Source organism: Pseudorasbora parva, chromosome 12 (assembly GCF_024679245.1).
Source record: "Pseudorasbora parva isolate DD20220531a chromosome 12, ASM2467924v1, whole genome shotgun sequence".
NCBI classification, from domain to species: Eukaryota; Metazoa; Chordata; class Actinopteri; order Cypriniformes; family Gobionidae; genus Pseudorasbora; species Pseudorasbora parva.
Genome location: NC_090183.1, coordinates 12511163 through 12529517, shown reverse-complemented (window position 1 = coordinate 12529517; position 18355 = coordinate 12511163). Strand labels below are relative to the sequence as shown.

At 37.6% G+C, this 18355-nt stretch overlaps 1 protein-coding gene across 1 annotated transcript in view; it reads left to right on the top strand.

Annotated features, from left to right (window-relative positions):
* The first annotated feature begins 1072 nt into the window (after window positions 1-1072).
* Window positions 1073-18355, top strand: part of myo10l1 (myosin X, like 1) — a 77200-nt gene continuing 59917 nt past the window's right edge. Inside the window, exon 1 of the mRNA XM_067459160.1 lies at window positions 1073-1265. Within this exon, the coding sequence (XP_067315261.1) occupies window positions 1245-1265 (21 nt within the window). The 5' untranslated portion in view covers window positions 1073-1244. The remainder of the gene's footprint in view (window positions 1266-18355) is intronic.

Sequence of the window (18355 nt, the reverse complement as noted above, 5' to 3'; positions counted from 1 at the left end):
GGGCTGGGGGTGAAGTACGTTTATGAAGGATTTATACACTTTATTGAGCTTCAAACTCAATAAACCGTCACTGCAATTATAAAGCTTGGAAAAATCAGGATATGTATTTATATAACTGATTATGTTCATCAGAAAATCATATAGCCTACAGAATGTGTTGAGGGTGAGTAAATAATGCATTCATTTTCATTTTGAAGTGAACTGATTCTTTAAAATCTTCTTTCAAGAACAAATCTTTTAACAACTTTGCATATGCGTAGTTTTAAAATATTGCCATCTTGGACATAATTATCTGTCACTGCCAGTAAAAAAATTCTCAGTTCTTCTTGGGCTAATGAATCCGGATTACATTTTTTGTCTCAAGCTGATAAGAGTTTAATGATTTAATGCATCTACCATCTGCTTTATTTTGACTACCATGCAGAGACTGACCAAACTGTCAGTTAATTTAATCTGTAGTTGCAAATATGAAATTGTTTTTTAGAGAATAACTGCAGACACCGCAACACCTTTTCTAAATGTGAATTGATTAGTGAATCTGCTCTACCCCACCCACTGCACGAGTTTCACTTCAGCTGTCCATGGCGCATGCAGAAATATGTCAGTAGTGCTACCATGGAAACCCATCTGAGGGGCATCGCAGTACCACATTCAACACATGGGATTTCTGATCATTCAGATGATGGAATCTTGCTGAAGCATTTTGTACTGTATTTTAACATATTACACTTCGTATAGTGTATAAATAGCGCATCAAAAAAACACTACAATATTTGCTGTATTATGGATTCAGGGTATAGCTGTAATATGTGTCATGTGTATTTCTGCGAAGCCATATTTCCTTCATTTTACTACCGGTATGCACGGTAAAAAGGGCAAACTTAGGGGGCTGTCTTTGCGCGCGGTGCGCCGCCCAACCGGAGATGCGCGAGCGGACACTGGCTCATTCGCTCTTGTGCGGACACCGGAGTTAGCGAGGCATGTGTTTGGACACCGGCGTTAAATAGTAAATAGAAAAGACCTTTACAGAAACGAAACACCTGAGCGTTTTCTTTCCCCACCGGCTGTTATTAGCCATCAGTTGTTTGAATTGCCAGCTCACGCAGGATTGCAGCTCCCTGCTCTTCGTAAACATTCGTGAATGGAAAGCAACTGCAGAACAGACATACATATTGCCGAACGTTTCTCGAATCCTCTGCAGTTTTGTGATTGATTAGCTGGATCCTCTTGCATCCTGAGGGAAGATGGAGACCTTCTTCGCAGAGGTGGGCTCATTTTGTAACGAAAGGGACGTGTCATTTCATCTGTCGGGGTTTCATGCGCAATGCAAAAACAATAAATTATGTGCTATATTTGTGAAATAATGTCCAAAGTAATCTTATGATGTAAAGACCGGTGGATAGCCTAATTATCATTGGCTGCGCCCCAGGATGTTGCATGTAATGCCATCTCCTCCTATAACAGTGGCATTCCGTTTACATACATACAAGCGTTTTACTGTTTGTCATTTCAAGTGCTTGATAAAAAGAGAACAGGGTATTATTTTACACGTTGACAGTAGTTTAAGGTGATGTCGCGTGCATCGGTGTCTCGCGCTCGCCTGGGCTGTGGCGCGCGTGAGGGGGGAAGGGGCTCGCGCATTGAAGCAGAGGCAGGGTCTCTGATACGATGCTTCTTCGAGGCTGCTATGCAAGGTTTTATAAACCTCACATTTTCCAAATTGTTGTTTTTCGTGCGTCCACATTATTTGTTATGAATTAATGACATGAAACGTTCCAATGATGTTTTCAAGGCTGTCCTGACATAATTGGGATTATTCCCACATTCCATATTCAGAGCGTTCACCTTGAGCCTGACAGAAATTGTTCAGGAACATTTATGCATGGGCTCATAATGAACCTGCCACACTGAATGCATTGTGGTTTTGTTTACCTGATCTGTAATTTGCAGAACAGGCCTCACAATAGCATTTTCATCTATTTGTTTCATTTACCTCTGCTTCTCTTCTCTATACAGGTTGCTTATCTTTTTCATTTACAGTAAAGTCAGATTGTGATGCCCAAATCTTATTTGATTGGGTGATTTTGTCATTGCTCCATATCTCGGTGTCTGTTAAATACACACATTCTTTGAACACAAACACCTTCATTTGATCTAATACTGAATTGCAGCATTCCCATTAAGCCATTTATCCTCTTGAGCATGTTATGTTTCAAATGGTTTTAAGCAGTCAGCATTTAATCTGTGTCAGAGTGGACGGCGCACTGACACAAGGCTTAGTGAGTAAATTGCATTAATTTATGATTCAAACACACTGGATATTGTATCTGAGAGAGGAATTGGAATCCACGTGTTTCGATATGCTATGGAACTTAGCAGGAGAACCAGATCTTTGGATCCTTTACAGATCTGGAAGGGCCATTAATTTAATTTATGGGGCATTTACGGTGAAATCTGTCTCTGTATAGATTCTAATTGCTTGTCTTTCCAAGTGGTTCAGATAACTAAGATGCTTGTGATACATCAGCTAACATGAGCAGCTAGCTGGTTCTTCTTACCCATACAAAAAAGAAGTGGGTGCCAAGATTGGAGTTGCAGGTGGTTGGCAGGTGTTTCCTATAAGGTTTCTAAGGTGTTTTGAGTGTTTTTTAGTGTGTTGCTGTGCGGTTGGTCTCTGTTTTTGCAAGGGCAGTGAAAGGTGTTGTTTACTGAACCAAGTCAACTCTGCTCCCTTTTGATTTTCTGTTATCTAAATGGCTTGCATACATTAGTCCAGGGCTATTCAAATCTTACCCTGGAGGGCCAATGCAGAGTTTAGCTCCAGACCTGATCAAACACACCCACCTGTGATTTTCTAATGATCCTGAAGACAGTGGCTGCGTCTGACCGAAACCTGCAAAATGCTGCCTTCGGAGGACACATTTCAAGGCAGGAAGGCATCGAGCCACGTCCGAATCTTATGTTTGCTTCACTTCCGGTCTTCTGAGATACCTTCATCTGATGGATTTTTGAAGGCAGCACACGTGTCCGTCGCTACCTTTGATATCCCACAATCCTGTGCTTTCCAATCAGTGACAGTTAAGCTGGGGAAAAAAGATGGCGTCCAGAAGTTTCGTTTGCGGGTCACTTTGTGTGTAAATGTACATTTTTTGCCAACATATTCCACTTCTGATATCATTTCTAGCGAGAAATCACTACTGTAGTAATTAAATATGTGTTTAGTTATCACCAAAGCTCTCTCTATTTAGCTGTATATCATTAAACTCTTACACTGCCTCAGAAGTCTGTCCGAAATTAGTTTCGTGAGGTGCCTTCATGCACAAAACGCTGCCTGCAGAGTCATTGGCTGTGTCTCATTTCGGAAGGCTGCATCCTCCGGAGTTCACATTCGAAGGCTGCATATGTCAGTAGGCTGTCTCATTTCAAAAAAGTGAGAAGGACTCTCCAAATGTGACCTTCGAATGCATCCCGAATGCACCGAATGAGTGTGCATGAGGTGTAGCCGTCGCGGCTGGAGATAACCCACAATTCTTTGCGTCGCCGTTAACAACCGTCATATATTTTTTTGTATATTATATGAAAATCGGCACCACTGCCAGATTTAAATGCGAGCGTAGGTGTGGTGTTTCAAATGTAAGTTCAAGCTTGTTTTTGTTTTTTAACTTCTGTTAGTTGTTCTATTAGTTATTAGTTGTTAATAATTTTCATTCATATAAACTGGTGTTAGTGCGCAACGAGGCTGAACGTGTTGGCATAGCAACGGGATACTTCCTGCCTGTGCATCCTACACAGGACGGGTCCTCCGGAGGACGCAGCCTTCGAAATTGAATGAAATGAGACACAGCTAGTGTCTGATGAGGCAGTGAGGAAACAAGTCAGCAGCCTAGGTCTAGCATGTTCAGGTGTGTTTGATTAGGTTTGGAGCTAAATTCTGCACCGCATTGGCCCTCCAGGGTAAGATTTGAATAGCCCTGCATTAGTCCATAAGTCCAAATTAAAAAATTGGATTCAAATTTTTTTTTTTATGTTGGGGTCAGAGGTTAAACTTTCCCCCAAGAGGTTTGTGTATAAACTGACACTTTAAATAAGATAATACATGTAGGATGCACTGGAGCACCCCACCCCCCAAAAATACACCCACTTATATCCTTATCTCTGCCCAACATCCTAATGTGTCATCGCCCAAAAGCATCTCAGGAGCCCAGGGGTGTTTGTTGAGATACTGAAAGCTCAGTGACCCTTTAAATCACAACACAGAGGCACAAACTACTCTCTTTCTCATTTTTATTTTCCCTCTTTCTTTCTATCTTCCTATCTTTTGACACCCCTTATTCTGCTGTCTGCTCAGCGGTGACAGTTCAGGTCATCATGCTGGTGACTCAACAGTCCACACCTCCAGTCCTCACAGCAACATTAGAAAGGAGGCATGCTTTATTTTACTGGGTCAGCCCATGGTCCTAGTGCCTGGAGTTTAATGCTGGAATCAAATGAGGCATATGGATTGAATTTGGAATCAATCAACTAGATTTCCTAAATTCAGAAGAAACCAACGTACAACTGGTAATGATTAAGACATATTGTCACAAAGTCTTTACATCAAAGCCAATATTGGGTTTGGCAAATTATTGTGACCACAGGATGCCAGATTGAGAGAAATTGAGTCGCTCTTGATTTGGCTATTACACACACACACAGCATCACGTTTTTTGTGAAATGTGGGGACATTACATAGGCGTAATGGTTTTTATACTGTACAAACCGTATTTTCTATCCCCCTACACTGCCCCTACCCCTAAACCTACCCATCACAATCAAACCCATGTCATTATACAAATTTATATATATATATATATATATATATATATATATATATATATATATATATATATATATATATATATATATATATATAAATTGCAAAATAGCAGGGTGTTCAAATACTTATTTTCCTCACTGTATATAGTAGACTTGATTGCTTTTCATAGCAATTTTTAAATGTAGACCAGAGATTAAAGTTTTAGTATACTGACTATATAATAGATGAGAACTGGATGTGAAGGCCTACATCTTTAAAGGAGGTTCTATTTTTATGCACAAATCTCAAACAACAATCTCCATCTCTTTGAGTTCATAAATAAAATTGTAATAATAAAGCATAGGCATATTTAATAAAACATATTTCATTGGAAGACGTCTTTTTATTCAAGGAATACCATTCCAAAATGTAACAGCCAAATCAACTGTGACTGCATTTATCCCAATCTGGCATCCCTCGTGTGGTCACACCAATTTGGCAAACCCAATCTTGAGCTTGATATCAAGAGTCCCAGAGTTCCTAACTTATTCTTGACCATGATGAAACTGTGTATTCTTGACACTGTGTGAGAGTAGGCATATTCTATTCTATTCTATTCTATTCTATTCTATTCTATTCTATTCTATTCTATTCTATTCTATTCTATTCTATTCTATTCTATTTCTATATGATTTTTGTGACCACTCAGTACTGAAAAAGTGTCCACTTGAGTGTGTGTGTGTGTGTGTGTGTGTAAAACATTTTCACATTAAATTTGGTTTTGAAACATTTAGAAACATTTTTCCATGTGCATACAAAATCACCCTTGGGTCAGAGCTGTTGGAATTTTTTGGTCAGGTTTTTTTTGTTTTTTTTTTTTTTCAGGTCAAATTTTGGCTACATCCAAATGTTTTATCTCTGTGAACTTACAATTACTTAGCCAATGCAAATACTTGCAGACACAATTGTGCCACTTTAGCATGTCCACAATTGCAGCAACATCAGCAGTGGTAAGTGGAGAGTGCCAACTCAAACTGTTTCTCACCAGACACAGAGACCTATTTATAAACATGGGCTGGGGGCTAGAAGCAGAAAAGGACAGGAAGTCAGAGAAAAGAGTGCTAAAGGATTGAGGGAAAAATAGAGAAATAAAAGAACAAAGCTAATAGAGAAAAACACAGACTATCTCTGAACTTCATAGAATAAATGTCATGCCATTTACATTGTATGGCTTTTGGCTATAGTTATAGAATTCTAGTGTAGGAAGTCTAATATATAAAAATAGAACCTCATGATGTATTGGTACCATATATTATTAGCCATTAGAGTATTTTATTCTCTATTAGAAAAGTATTAGAGTTTTGGTTATTCTTTTAATGCTTATTTTACCTATTTAGATTAACATCACACAACACTAATCTAGTTGTTTTAAAGATATTTAGCAATTCTTAAAATTAATTCAGTTTTCTTATGGATTCTTGTGATCAGAATCGCAAAACGTTCTTGTGGATTCTTTAATGCTGCCAAATATTCAGGATATCATCCACATGATGGTGGATGGTCTTTTTGTATCTTTATGTATATTATGTTCTCATGCCTCATTCACTTGTAGCCTTTTCTTCTTTATTTTATTTTTTTAATCTCTTTGTTTTTTTGCATTTTATTTATTATTTTCACCAAGCGGTATGGTTCAGTACAGTTTGGTGTGGTGTATTGTTTTTTCCATTTCCACCGTCAGAAGTTGTGAATGTTACCCTAATTCCGAACCGTACCTTTTTGGCACCTTTCCATTAGGGTACCTATAATCCGGTAAACGGTGGAGCTAGACTCACTGCAGAATGTTGATTGGTTGACAGAATCGTCACATGCTTGTGTGTTTTTGGCTGTTTTTTTTTTTCTTGCAACCTGGGATCAAATAAAGTGTCTTCTTCTTGTGACAAAAAGCTACATGCCGAGAAGCAAGAATAAGATCTGCTGTCGTCCATTGTTGTTTACTGTGTTGCTTTCTTCTTCACGTGGTAATGCCGTTGATCGCTACACCACGTCTATCATAAGGGTATTTTTGGCAGTGGAAGCGCCAGCTGGATCAGGGTTTACGATCCCGAATCATTCTGTACTGAACCGCACCGCTCGGTGGAAATGAGCTGTTTGACAACTTATAGAATTTTAATATTGGCCATTTGTTGGTTATCAGCCATAGCATGAAAATGATCAGCTTTTCACTATCAGGCACAATTGTAATATTGGTGTGTGTCCTTGAATGAAGTTGTTTGGTAGATAAAGTGAGAAATTTGATGTGTGAAACAAATGTGATTTGTTGACAGGTGGCAGTAGCTTCAGCAGATGTTTTACAGAGCAGAAAATAAAAAAATCTGTATCATCCTGTATTACACGCGATAGAGACACTGAGTGTGTGTGTTCTTCCAGGTCAGAGCAGAATTCATGTTTCATGATGACATGAATTGGGTGTCCTCTCTCGCGCTCTGTGTCGCTGGTTCTGAGGAAATCAGCCACTGGAGATGTGTGACCTATATTTCCTAAGCAGCTTCATTTGAAAACGAGTGCCTTGATTCGTTCCAGTGTGAATCGCTCTCTCTTTCCCGCTCTCAGTGCATCATTCTCTTTTAACACAACATTTTTTTACTGTCTCCCTTCTCTTTTGATTTATCCATTGCTGCAATGCACTTATTTAAAATGTTGTTTTCATAGCACTGACTTATCACATACTGAAGGGCTTTGGAAAAAATTGTTAAGGGTACCATCAATTTGCATTCCACTTTTCTTCATTGTTTTTCTTCTTTTCGCTTTTTCAGTTTGATTGTGGTACATGTTTTCACAGTACTGAAGGAAGCTCATAGAGATATTTACTGTCTCCTTTGATTGCAGTTGAATAGCCTAAATGTAGAAGGATGCATCAGATCTACATTGTGTGTATGTGTGCACCACCTCTTATCCAGAATTGTTTTCCTTCCTTCTAAGGGATAACTATCGATCATCAGTAAGTGTCAGATTCTCATTTAAAGATTAGAAATGGCATTTATCATGGATTCACGTGAGGTTCCGCTCAAAAGTGTCCAAGTTATTCTTCGGAATCTCGCCAACCATTATATTGAATAGAACTTGAAGGATTTTATTAATACCTGGGATTTTAAAACTATTAATCATTCTCAGACATCCAAGGACTATAAACTGAAAATATTTCTTAAATGTTTGGTTTTACAAAAGACATTTGGTGGTCAGATATGTTCATGCAATAGACGACATGTGCACTCGACTGTTTTCTACATTGCTGTGCTTGTTTCGTGTTTCTTATATCACAAATAACCACATCATTTATTTTGAATGCATCTTCATATTGGTCCAATTGAAAATCAAAATTTCTGGTATAAACCGGTTTTGTTCAGTTTGGCTTAAAATAAAGCGATTTTAACACTCCCCATAGAAAATATTAAAAGTATTTTTTTGTTGTTGTTGTTTTATAATGCATATTTTAAAAAGACATCTTCAAAGAAAACATTCATATCTTTATTTAGCAAGTAAACTAATTAAACAATAATTACTTACAAAATGTTTTTAGTTTTATCTTAAGTGAGGATTCTACTTCCATATTATAATTAATTTAGGTTTTGTTTTGTAAAATTAAGTTGAGAAAAAAAATTACATTGATATATATTAAAGGGTTAGTTCACCCAAAAATCTCAAATCTCTCTAAGCATGGAAAATACATTTAGTTCAAAACAAAAACTACGACTTTATTCGGCAACGTCTTGTCTCTTCTGCGGTTGTTTTCAAACCTCAAATAAAGATTCAAATGGTTATTAATCGGCGTGTTGATTCATGGTTCGGATCGCCAATGTCACGTGATTTCAGCAGTGTGGCAGTTTGACATGTGATCCAAATCACGAATCAATATGCTGATTCATGACCGTTTGAATCTTTATTTGAGGTTTGAAAACAAACGCAGAAGAGAAGACAATGCAGAATAAAGTCATAGTTTTTGTTATTTTTGGACCAAAATGTATTTTCGATGCTTTAAGAGATTGTAATTAACTAACTGATGTCACATATGGACTACTTTGAGGATGTTTTTATTCCCTTTCTGGACATGGACAGTATAGTGTGTATACACTTGCATACGCTGTCTGACTAAATATAAAATATCTTAAAATGTTTTCCCGAAGATGAATGGAGGTCTTACGGATGTAGGGTCACGACTAGGGTCATTAATGACAAAAATTGAACTTTTGGGTAAACTAACCCTTTTAAGTAACATTTTGACTTGTGCCTAAAGAAAATATATTAAGTATGGTATAGTCTTTTTTCAATAAATAATATTTTTACTTTGTTTAAATGTAAAACTTTGTCTTTGGGAAAATATATTTTTTGTTTAATATAAAATCACAATTTAAGGTTTGACCCAATCCATAATTATTTGATAAAAACTGATAAATATATCTGTTCAAAATAAAAAATAAAAACTTTCGGAAAGTGTAGGTAGCTATAAAATAAACAGGTTAATGTTTCCTGATCCACCCTGTCAGGATTTTTTTTTTTTTTTTTGTGATGGTGACTGCCTGACTATACAGTAACTCTCTCTTGATATATTGTAGCCATATTTAGTCCCACATAATCTTATTACAGGATATGCAATGACTATGAAGGGTCTTGAAATCAGGATGGAGGCAGAGACATTACACAAACAGAGATCTACTGCATGTGAACACACTTGTGTTCTCAGTTAGAAAGACCAGCAGAGAGAAGCACTGAGTAAAGTTCTCTCTCCTGACCCAGATCAGCCGCCTCCGCTTGCATGTGAAGAGCAGATCTGACAGACCGCTCCAGGGAAAAGTGCAAATCTCTTTCTACCACAGCTGATGCACGTGTGCCCCTTCCCATGTCTCCATTCCTCCTTTTCCCCTCTCTCTCTCTCTCTCTCTCTCTCTCTCTCTCTCTCTCTCTCTCTCTCTCTCTCTCTCTCTCTCTCTCTCTCTCTCTCTCTCTCTCTCTCTCTCTTTCTCTGTACATTCATGGCATCGTTATATGGTCTAGTCATTCTTCCCGTCCCTTGTGTATAATAAGAATCGCCTCTTATAAAGTCTCACTCATTTGGGGATTTTTCTTTTATTTAAGTCATTGTCTTTGAGGCTGTCAAAATATGAACTGAACCCCATGCAGAGAGAAACCAGGGTGCCTCAATCTCAACATTAAGTCTCAGACTCTGATCATTGCAGGGTTTTAACCTGAAGACAATGATACAGACCGAAAATTCTAAGAAGATCGGGCAAAAAAGTAACCTCATTCTTTCTGTGTTAAACTGTAGTGTGACTATTTGTTCAAATACTAATGATATTATTGGTTGTTAATCACTTGTCATGACTTCTAAGTCTTCTTGACTATTCTAAGTAAATCTACTGCAGTATTTCCTCTCAATTAGTAGAAAATGTGGTTCACACCCTGTTATGCATGGGGGAAAAATACCGTCATATACCGCAAAACCGATATAATTTAGAAAAATACAGTGATATACATTTTTGGTTATACCGCCCAGCACTGAAGACGTCTGAGGCTTGTCCACAATACAAGATAGTCTGCTCAAGAACTGAAACAGGAAGACACAGTCTGACGTGACCATGTTTGAGGCTGAGACTACTCGGCAGGTGTTAATAATACTGACAGAGTTGCTGTTAAAAGAGGTTTTTCCACATTATAATGTCATGTTTTAACTATAATTTAGTATGTACACCAGTGATGGGTGGGTTGATCCAAAATGACCAGGTGCCTGCAGTCACCCGCGGGTATCTGCGGTTATGAGTCATCCAAAATATTTTTTAATTATATTCGGGTCGCTTGAAATAAAGATCACGCAGGACAAAATGCCCGATTATTGGGATTCCCAACACGTTGAACTGAGCAATATTTTACCATTTTAACAGGCTATCCTTTTGCTCAATAATGTCAAAAACGATCACATGGCAATGTGTATCAATAGTAGCCTACGAGTGTGCAATCTCGTGGAATGTATACGGCAAAATGAGTTTTGGCGTGCATATACGCACTTTATGGCGTGTAAATGACTCTTGGTGTGGTGGGGTGGGTGGTTCGTGCACATAATATGCCGTGATGTGCTTATCATATGCACTCGAAAAACCGTGCATAAAACTTATTTTGGCGTATACATGCAGGGCAGAATTTTTGTTCGGAAAGTCTGGGTAGAGACGCACACTTCGATTAGATAAACACATGCAGCATCTTATTTTTTTTTTAAATGAAACTAAATAAATGAATAAATCAAGCCTTTATTGCATAACACTAGGCTAGGCCTATATCATACAGTATTCAAAAAGATAACAGTTTGCGACTTTGCAGGAAATACAAGCATGTCTTTGCGTCATCCCGCCACGTTCTGTATACATAAAGAAGCCTTGCGTCCCAATTCGCATACTATCCATCCTAAATAGTATTCGAAAATAGAATTAGTATGTCCCAAATTGTAGTATGTTTAAAAGAGTATTCCAAAGATTCCCGGATGGTTTACTATTTCTGGTCCGAATTCGAAGTATGGATCGATGTGCACTCTACCGGCTGATATTGCCCACAACCCATTGCGAGTTGGACGAGGATTCGATTAGAACAAACGCGGATAAAAAACGTTAAAAATACAAACATGACGAATACGAGTCAGACGGTTAAGTAGAGAAGTTTAGATTAAGGGGTTTGAGTGACCAACTATCAATATTTAACCCGATAAAAATATATTTATTCAGTGTTGTCCACATTATATTTCACCTGCAGCAGAATTGTGAACTTTTGTAATGACACGTTTGGCCATTAACTTTTAAATTCATCATTATATTTAAACTGCAAACACATGAGGAGAGTCTCTGCGTTAAAGACCCACAAATGGCAGATCAACGAGCGGCTACATTTCTCTCCGATACGGTAGGAGATTAATCTGAATGTGGATGATTTTAACTGTGACGAATCTGACGATGATTGACAAAGCAGTTAAACGGTGATGGGATGCACGTAACTAAGCGACAGAGTCCGTTAAAGATGGCGAAGTAGTATGTCCCAAAGCTTGCATACTTTTCTGCTACACACTCAAAAGTATATACATTTTCTTCACAAAAAGAGTACATACTTTTAGGACGTAGTATTAGTAGGCGAATTGAGACGCAGCAAAGGAGTCCTGGCTGGTAGGTGGCGGATCATTTATAGCCTTTTCTCACAGCAGCTGGAATAATTAAACTTGATTGTAATACAGAAGGTCCAAACTACAAACATCAGTGACAACTGGAGATTCACCCATAGTCCTTAGCAAAAGATTGGACTGTACAGAAACTGAAATATACATGTAACGCTAATACACACTTAATACAAGTAGTCACACAATGCTGATGTTGTTAACATTAACAATTTGAGAACAAAGTATAACAATAATTATAATTTGCATGGTTTGAAATTATATGACCTAAGCGATCATTGGATTTAATCACAGTTGGTAACGTGATTTATTGCAATGCCTTTTTTCTCATTTGGTCTGAACAAAAGTGACAGACATGTTACTTATGTGTTCAATTACATTTGAAAACCCACGTAAAGATTATAATTCTGCAAATAACTGCAAATGCAAATGGGGATCCCTATAAAGAGGCAAAACTTTTGTGTGTGTGTAAAAAAGGGAAATTCTCTGGCTATCACCAGACCAAACTCAATTTAAAGCTACACTGTGTAACTTTTTTAGTTTATTCTTAGCTAAAAACACTTAGTTCTTTCAAAAATATTTGTGCTCATTAATGTATATTTACTTCTTTCAAGTAATAAAGTATTCTCGTAAATTTACAATATGGCATTGAAAATACATACGGGTGAGGGGTTCGAATGCTGGTCGCCATGTTGCCCCTCCATCTTGAAAGTACATTAGCCAAAGAGGGACAAACCCGTAAATTCAAGCTTCGCCTTTAATTTGCCAGATTGGTTCCCGGCCCGCAAAAGTGTAACAGAAGCAGTAGAAATGAATGTACAGGTTTCCAGACTGAGTTGCAAGTTGAAATCAAATTGCCGGCAGATCAGGCTGGGTTTATCCAGTCTAAGAAAGAGAAGTATACCCATCAAAAATGAGGCGAGGTGGCCGACAATGCAGACACAAACATGCAGGCTAAAAATATACCCATGCTGCATTTGACCTTTTCCTGCAACCTGCCCTAATATTTTTTTCTTGATCCTCTTCACAGACATTCAACAAGCAGACCAGTTTAGCATTATCCATCTGTGTCTGTGTAAATCATTCTAATTCCCCAATGCAATATTTTAACTTTAATATTTAACCTACTGCCCTGTCCACTTCACAATTGCCCTAGTTCACACCCAACACCCGCTGCCAGGACCCTGCCCCTCTGTTGCCATGGCAGCCGTGTGCTTGTGCTAAACCCTCAGATGGAGAGGTGGCAGCTCGGTGGGATTATTGTAACGCAGCGGGTTATTATAGTGATTATAGTACCTTTTATAATGCTCACAGAGGCCAGGGTCATCTGTCTGAATCTTCCTAGGGAAATTTTGTTGGAAATTACTCTTGCGTTGCGTCTATGAAACCGATAAAACTGCACAAGCCTGCGTGTAGCCTTTTGGTATTACCAGCTTCTATATTCTCTTTCTTGCTGGCTGTATGGGCCTATAATTATCAGAACGCAAACAGCTAGGCCTGTGGTGTAATTAACTCCCTTTGTCATCACAACTGCAGCTTTGGCTTTCCTGATTTAGCATCGCTTCCCCTGTGATTTCACCCTGCTGTGATTAGAGCCAAAATGGATGACTTCTTCATGAGTGTACTTTCTGCGTTAACCCAGTACTTTTTATGAGACATTACTATGCTTTTAAGGATGAATCTCCATGAATGTCCACGTAAAGACTGTTATGAGCATTTGAATTTTGGCATTCATTTCATCAAATATAAGAATTTTTTCCTAGATTCTCATGAATGCAATGCATCTAGATGTGTTACTTTTTTTCTAATTCCATTTATCCTCAATGGTGAATCACATTATAATCTCATTACTGTCTAAATAAATGAGGTACAGCAATGCTGAGAATTGAGAAGAAACTGCCAAAATGATATCACAATTCAAAAAAGTTAATAGTTCTTATGGTAAGGCTTTAGGTCCTTTTTCAAGGAATTGTCCAAAAAATGAACATTCTGACATAATTTCCTTATTGTCTTTCACATGGTTCCCAAAAGATTATGATTTGTTCATGAATGATACTGATCTGGTTCTTGAGTTCAACTTACAGCTGACTTAATGATCCATCCAGCAGCAGGGAATAATTATATATGATGAATAACAGCATAAATGCCAGTTTCTTACACAAAATATGTGTTAGGTCCCATATTGAAGCTTCAAAGCTTCATCCCCATTCATTGAAAAGAGTTTCTCCTTTTACCGAAAGTCTTTTTGGTTTGAAATGACATGAGGGTGAGTAAGTGATGACAGGATGTTTTATTACTTAAAGCAAAATACTCTATCATACTCATATTGTTTAAGTTGAACAATGACCTAGATATATTTTTATAGGTTTTGTGAGATTCATCCACAAGTCACTTTAATGGAACACTAGATTCCCATTATGTGCTCCACAATACCAGACATCATTATTCATTTATAATAAGTGGGATATGGTTTCTTTCTAACAATCATTTCAACTTAAAAAGCAATCATGCATTCAGTCAATTTATAATTATCCAAAGCTACCAAATACATTTCTTCCAGAATTCTGCATACAGTAACATCTGCCCTGTTCTGTACCTGTAGTCCATGAACACACATTCCCACTCTGTCCAGCAGAGAACATATATCTGCTCTTGCTGGACAATTAACTCCTCTACTGCCATGGTGAACCGCTTGACCATTTAGATCTCTGTCTCGCTCCTTTTCCAGATGCATAAATCTGTCAGCGGGTCGTTAAAAAAAGACATACAGGCTTAAGAGACAGGGGCTCTCCAGACAGGTGTCTCATTTTTTAGTCTTCAGTGTTCCTGATTTTAAATCATATGAGAGAGAGAGAGAGAGGCTGAGCGAAGGACAGAGTGAGAGGAAGGAAAAAGAGGAAAAAGTGGCGATTGAGACTAAAACAGCCTATGCCATCCGGTCTCAAACCACAATAAATAATCCTGCACTATATGTTTCACATATTGCATAATATATTGTCTTTAATAGTTGTGTTTAATGGAAAATCATGACATTTTTAATTATATACCCACACTGAAAAAAATATATTTTAGGCCAATTTAAAAAAAAAAAAAAAACATATTTGTATCATCTTTTGTTTAGTATTGATCAAAATAGTTATTTTTCCAAAGACAAGAACATTCATACAAAGTAAAAATATTTTTTTTATAAAGATCATATACTTAATATATTTTCTTTAATAATAAGCCAAAATGTTACTTAACGTAGGTCAGTATAATAATATTTTGGATTATTGCTTAATTTTACATTAAACTAAAAAGCTAAATTAGCTATAATATAAAAGCAGAATTTTTAAATAAAACATAACATTTTGTTAGTTAATGTTTAATTTAGTTTTCTTACTGTACATAAAGACAACTTTTATTGTGATGTCTTTTTAAAATATGCATTATATTTTCTATGTATAAAAAAGAAAAATAATTTCAAGGGAATCAAGGGAAAAATCTGTTTAAAATATATATATATATATTTGTTCTTATTTACTTTTAAACCATGATTTTCACTTTTTTTAGCAACCTAACCTGTTGGCAACCTCCTAAACATGCAATCACTCAGAGTCAGGACATTATAGTAACTTAACCTTATCACTGTGGCAACTTCAGGCAAGCAACACCTTCAGAAAATCTCAAAATCCATTTTGGATCTTATTTAGTCTCTTGTGTTACAGTTTCTCCTGTTAACATCTACGACCTTGTTCAGGCTGAGAATAAAATGCCCCATAAAACCAGTGTGTGTCTTTAGTGGGTGTTAGTATGTAGGCCATAAATTAAAGGAGGAGGGGAGAGGCGTATCAATGTGCAGCAAAGTCTAGCCTCCTCATCATCTTTCTTTTCTTCAATATGGGAATCTCTCAGTCACAGCTTTTAGCCTAACAGCTTCATCTATCATTAATTTCTCTCACTCTTTCTCTCTCTGATTCTCTCTCCTTCTGTCATGTATATTTGATAGCTGCACAGGAAGTGCAGTGTAATGGCATTTTCACACTGCTATGTGGGAACATGCACGAGGTTACGAGACGAGAGTGAGATAGAGTAGATATGAGTAGAGGAAAGAAGAAAGGAAGGAAGGGGAAAGTATACCAATGTATTAGCTAATCATTGGTATCAGACATTGAGCACAGAGTCATTTATGTTCTGTCAATCATAAGAGGAAAACAGGTTTGAGTGAAAATGACAGAAGAGTTGTGATTTATTTACTTAAAGGGAACACTTTGACACTTAAATTAAATGCTTTTGATTATGTATGCGTCTTAATATATGTTGCTTTTCATTTTACAGTTTTTGTTTACATTTGTCTGTCATATAATTCACACCACTATATTTTCAATATATTAGCTGGTCCTGTTGATAAGTTATAAAGCACTTTATGTGTAAAGCATACAAAAATGAAATTTAAAGCTGTGTAATTAATTATCAGTGTTTTAAATGCAGCAGAAAAAAGCAGATTCACTAAACTATCGGCAGATTCCATTCAAGATAATTGGATGTACAGGTCCTTCTCAAAACCCCAATCTCAAAAAAATTGCATATATCATCCGACCAATAAAAGAAAAGTGTTTTTAATACAAAAAAGTCAACCTTTAAATAATTATGTTCAGTTATGCACTCAATACTTGGTTGGGAATCCTTTTGCAGAAATGACTGCTTCAATGCGGCGTGGCATGGAGGCGATCAGCCTGTGGCTCTGCTGAGGTGTTATGGAGGCCCAGGATGCTTCGATAGCGGCCTTAAGCTCATCCAGAGTGTTGGGTCTTGCGTCTCTCAACTTACTCTTCACAATATCCCACAGATTCTCTATGGGGTTCAGGTCAGGAGAGTTGGCAGGCCAATTGAGCACAGTAATACCATGGTCAGTAAACCATTTACCAGTGGTTTTGGCACTGTGAGCAGGCGCCAGGTCGTGCTGAAAAACGAAATCTTCATCTCCATAAAGCTTTTCAGCAGATAGAAGCATGAAGTGCTCCAAAATCTCCTGATAGCTAGCTGCATTGACCCTGCCCTTGATAAAACACAGTGGACCAACACCAGCAGCTGACATGGCACCCCAGACCATCACTGACTGTGGGTACTTGACACTGGACTTCAGGCATTTTGGCATTTCCTTCTCCCCAGTCTTCCTCCAGACTCTGGCACCTTGATTTCCGAATGACATGCGAAATTTGCTTTCATTCGAAAAAAGTACTTTGGACCACTGAGCAACAGTCCAATGCTGCTTCTCTGTAGCCCAAAGTGGCTTGACCTGGGGAATGCGGCACCTGTAGCCCATTTCCTACACACGCCTGTGCACGGTGGCTCTGGATGTTTCTACTCCAGACTCAGTCCACTGCTTCCGCAGGTCCCCCAAGGTCTGGAATCGGTCCTTCTCCACAATCTTCCTCAGGGTCCGGTCACCTCTTCTCGTTGTGCAGCGTTTTTTGCCACACTTTTTCCTTCCCACAGACTTCCCACTGAGGTGCCTTAATACAGCACTCTGGGAACAGCCTATTTGTTCAGAAATTTCTTTCTGTGTCTTACCCTCTCGCTTGAGGGTGTCAATGATGGCCTTCTGGACAGGTCGGGTCGGCAGTCTCACCCATGATTGCGGTTTTGAGTAATGAACCAGGCTGGGAGTTTTTAAAAGCCTCAGGAATCTTTTGCAGGTGTTTAGAGTTAATTAGTTGATTCAGATGATTAGGTTAATAGCTCGTTTAGAGAACCTTTTCATGATATGCTAATATTTTGAGATAGGAATTTGGGGTTTTCATTATGCCAAAATCATCAATATTAAAACAATAAAAGACCTGAAATATTTCAGTTGGTGTACAATGAATCTAAAATATATGAAAGTTTAATTCTTACAAAGAATTTTACAAAGAAAGTTTCATTACATTATGGAAAATAATGAACTTTTATCACATATGCTATTTTTGTTGAGAAGGACCTGGTATCATTTCATTATTTGGTTTTAAATTTATTTTATTTTATTTTAGGCTTTAAATATTATAGTTTTCGAAAGATCTACTAAATTGCCTGAACTGTTTAAAGTTAATATTCTTGCAGATATGAAATATTATGTAAATTAATAAATGTGGTTATTACACTTGTTCAGCTTTTGCATTCTTTCAGACTTCATTTAAGTGTGCAGAGGTGTAGAAATTAAATCCTGAGAGGAACTCACAATCGTAGTTATTTGTGTCTTCAGGGCAGTGAGCTTACAATAAGGACAGAAGCTGCTTTTCAGATCACCTGAGCAGCTAAAATTCTCCCTACAGGGCAGAAAGACGGGCAGAGTATTGGCATTATAACTGAGTGATGTCTGAAATGGAGCAGAAATATCT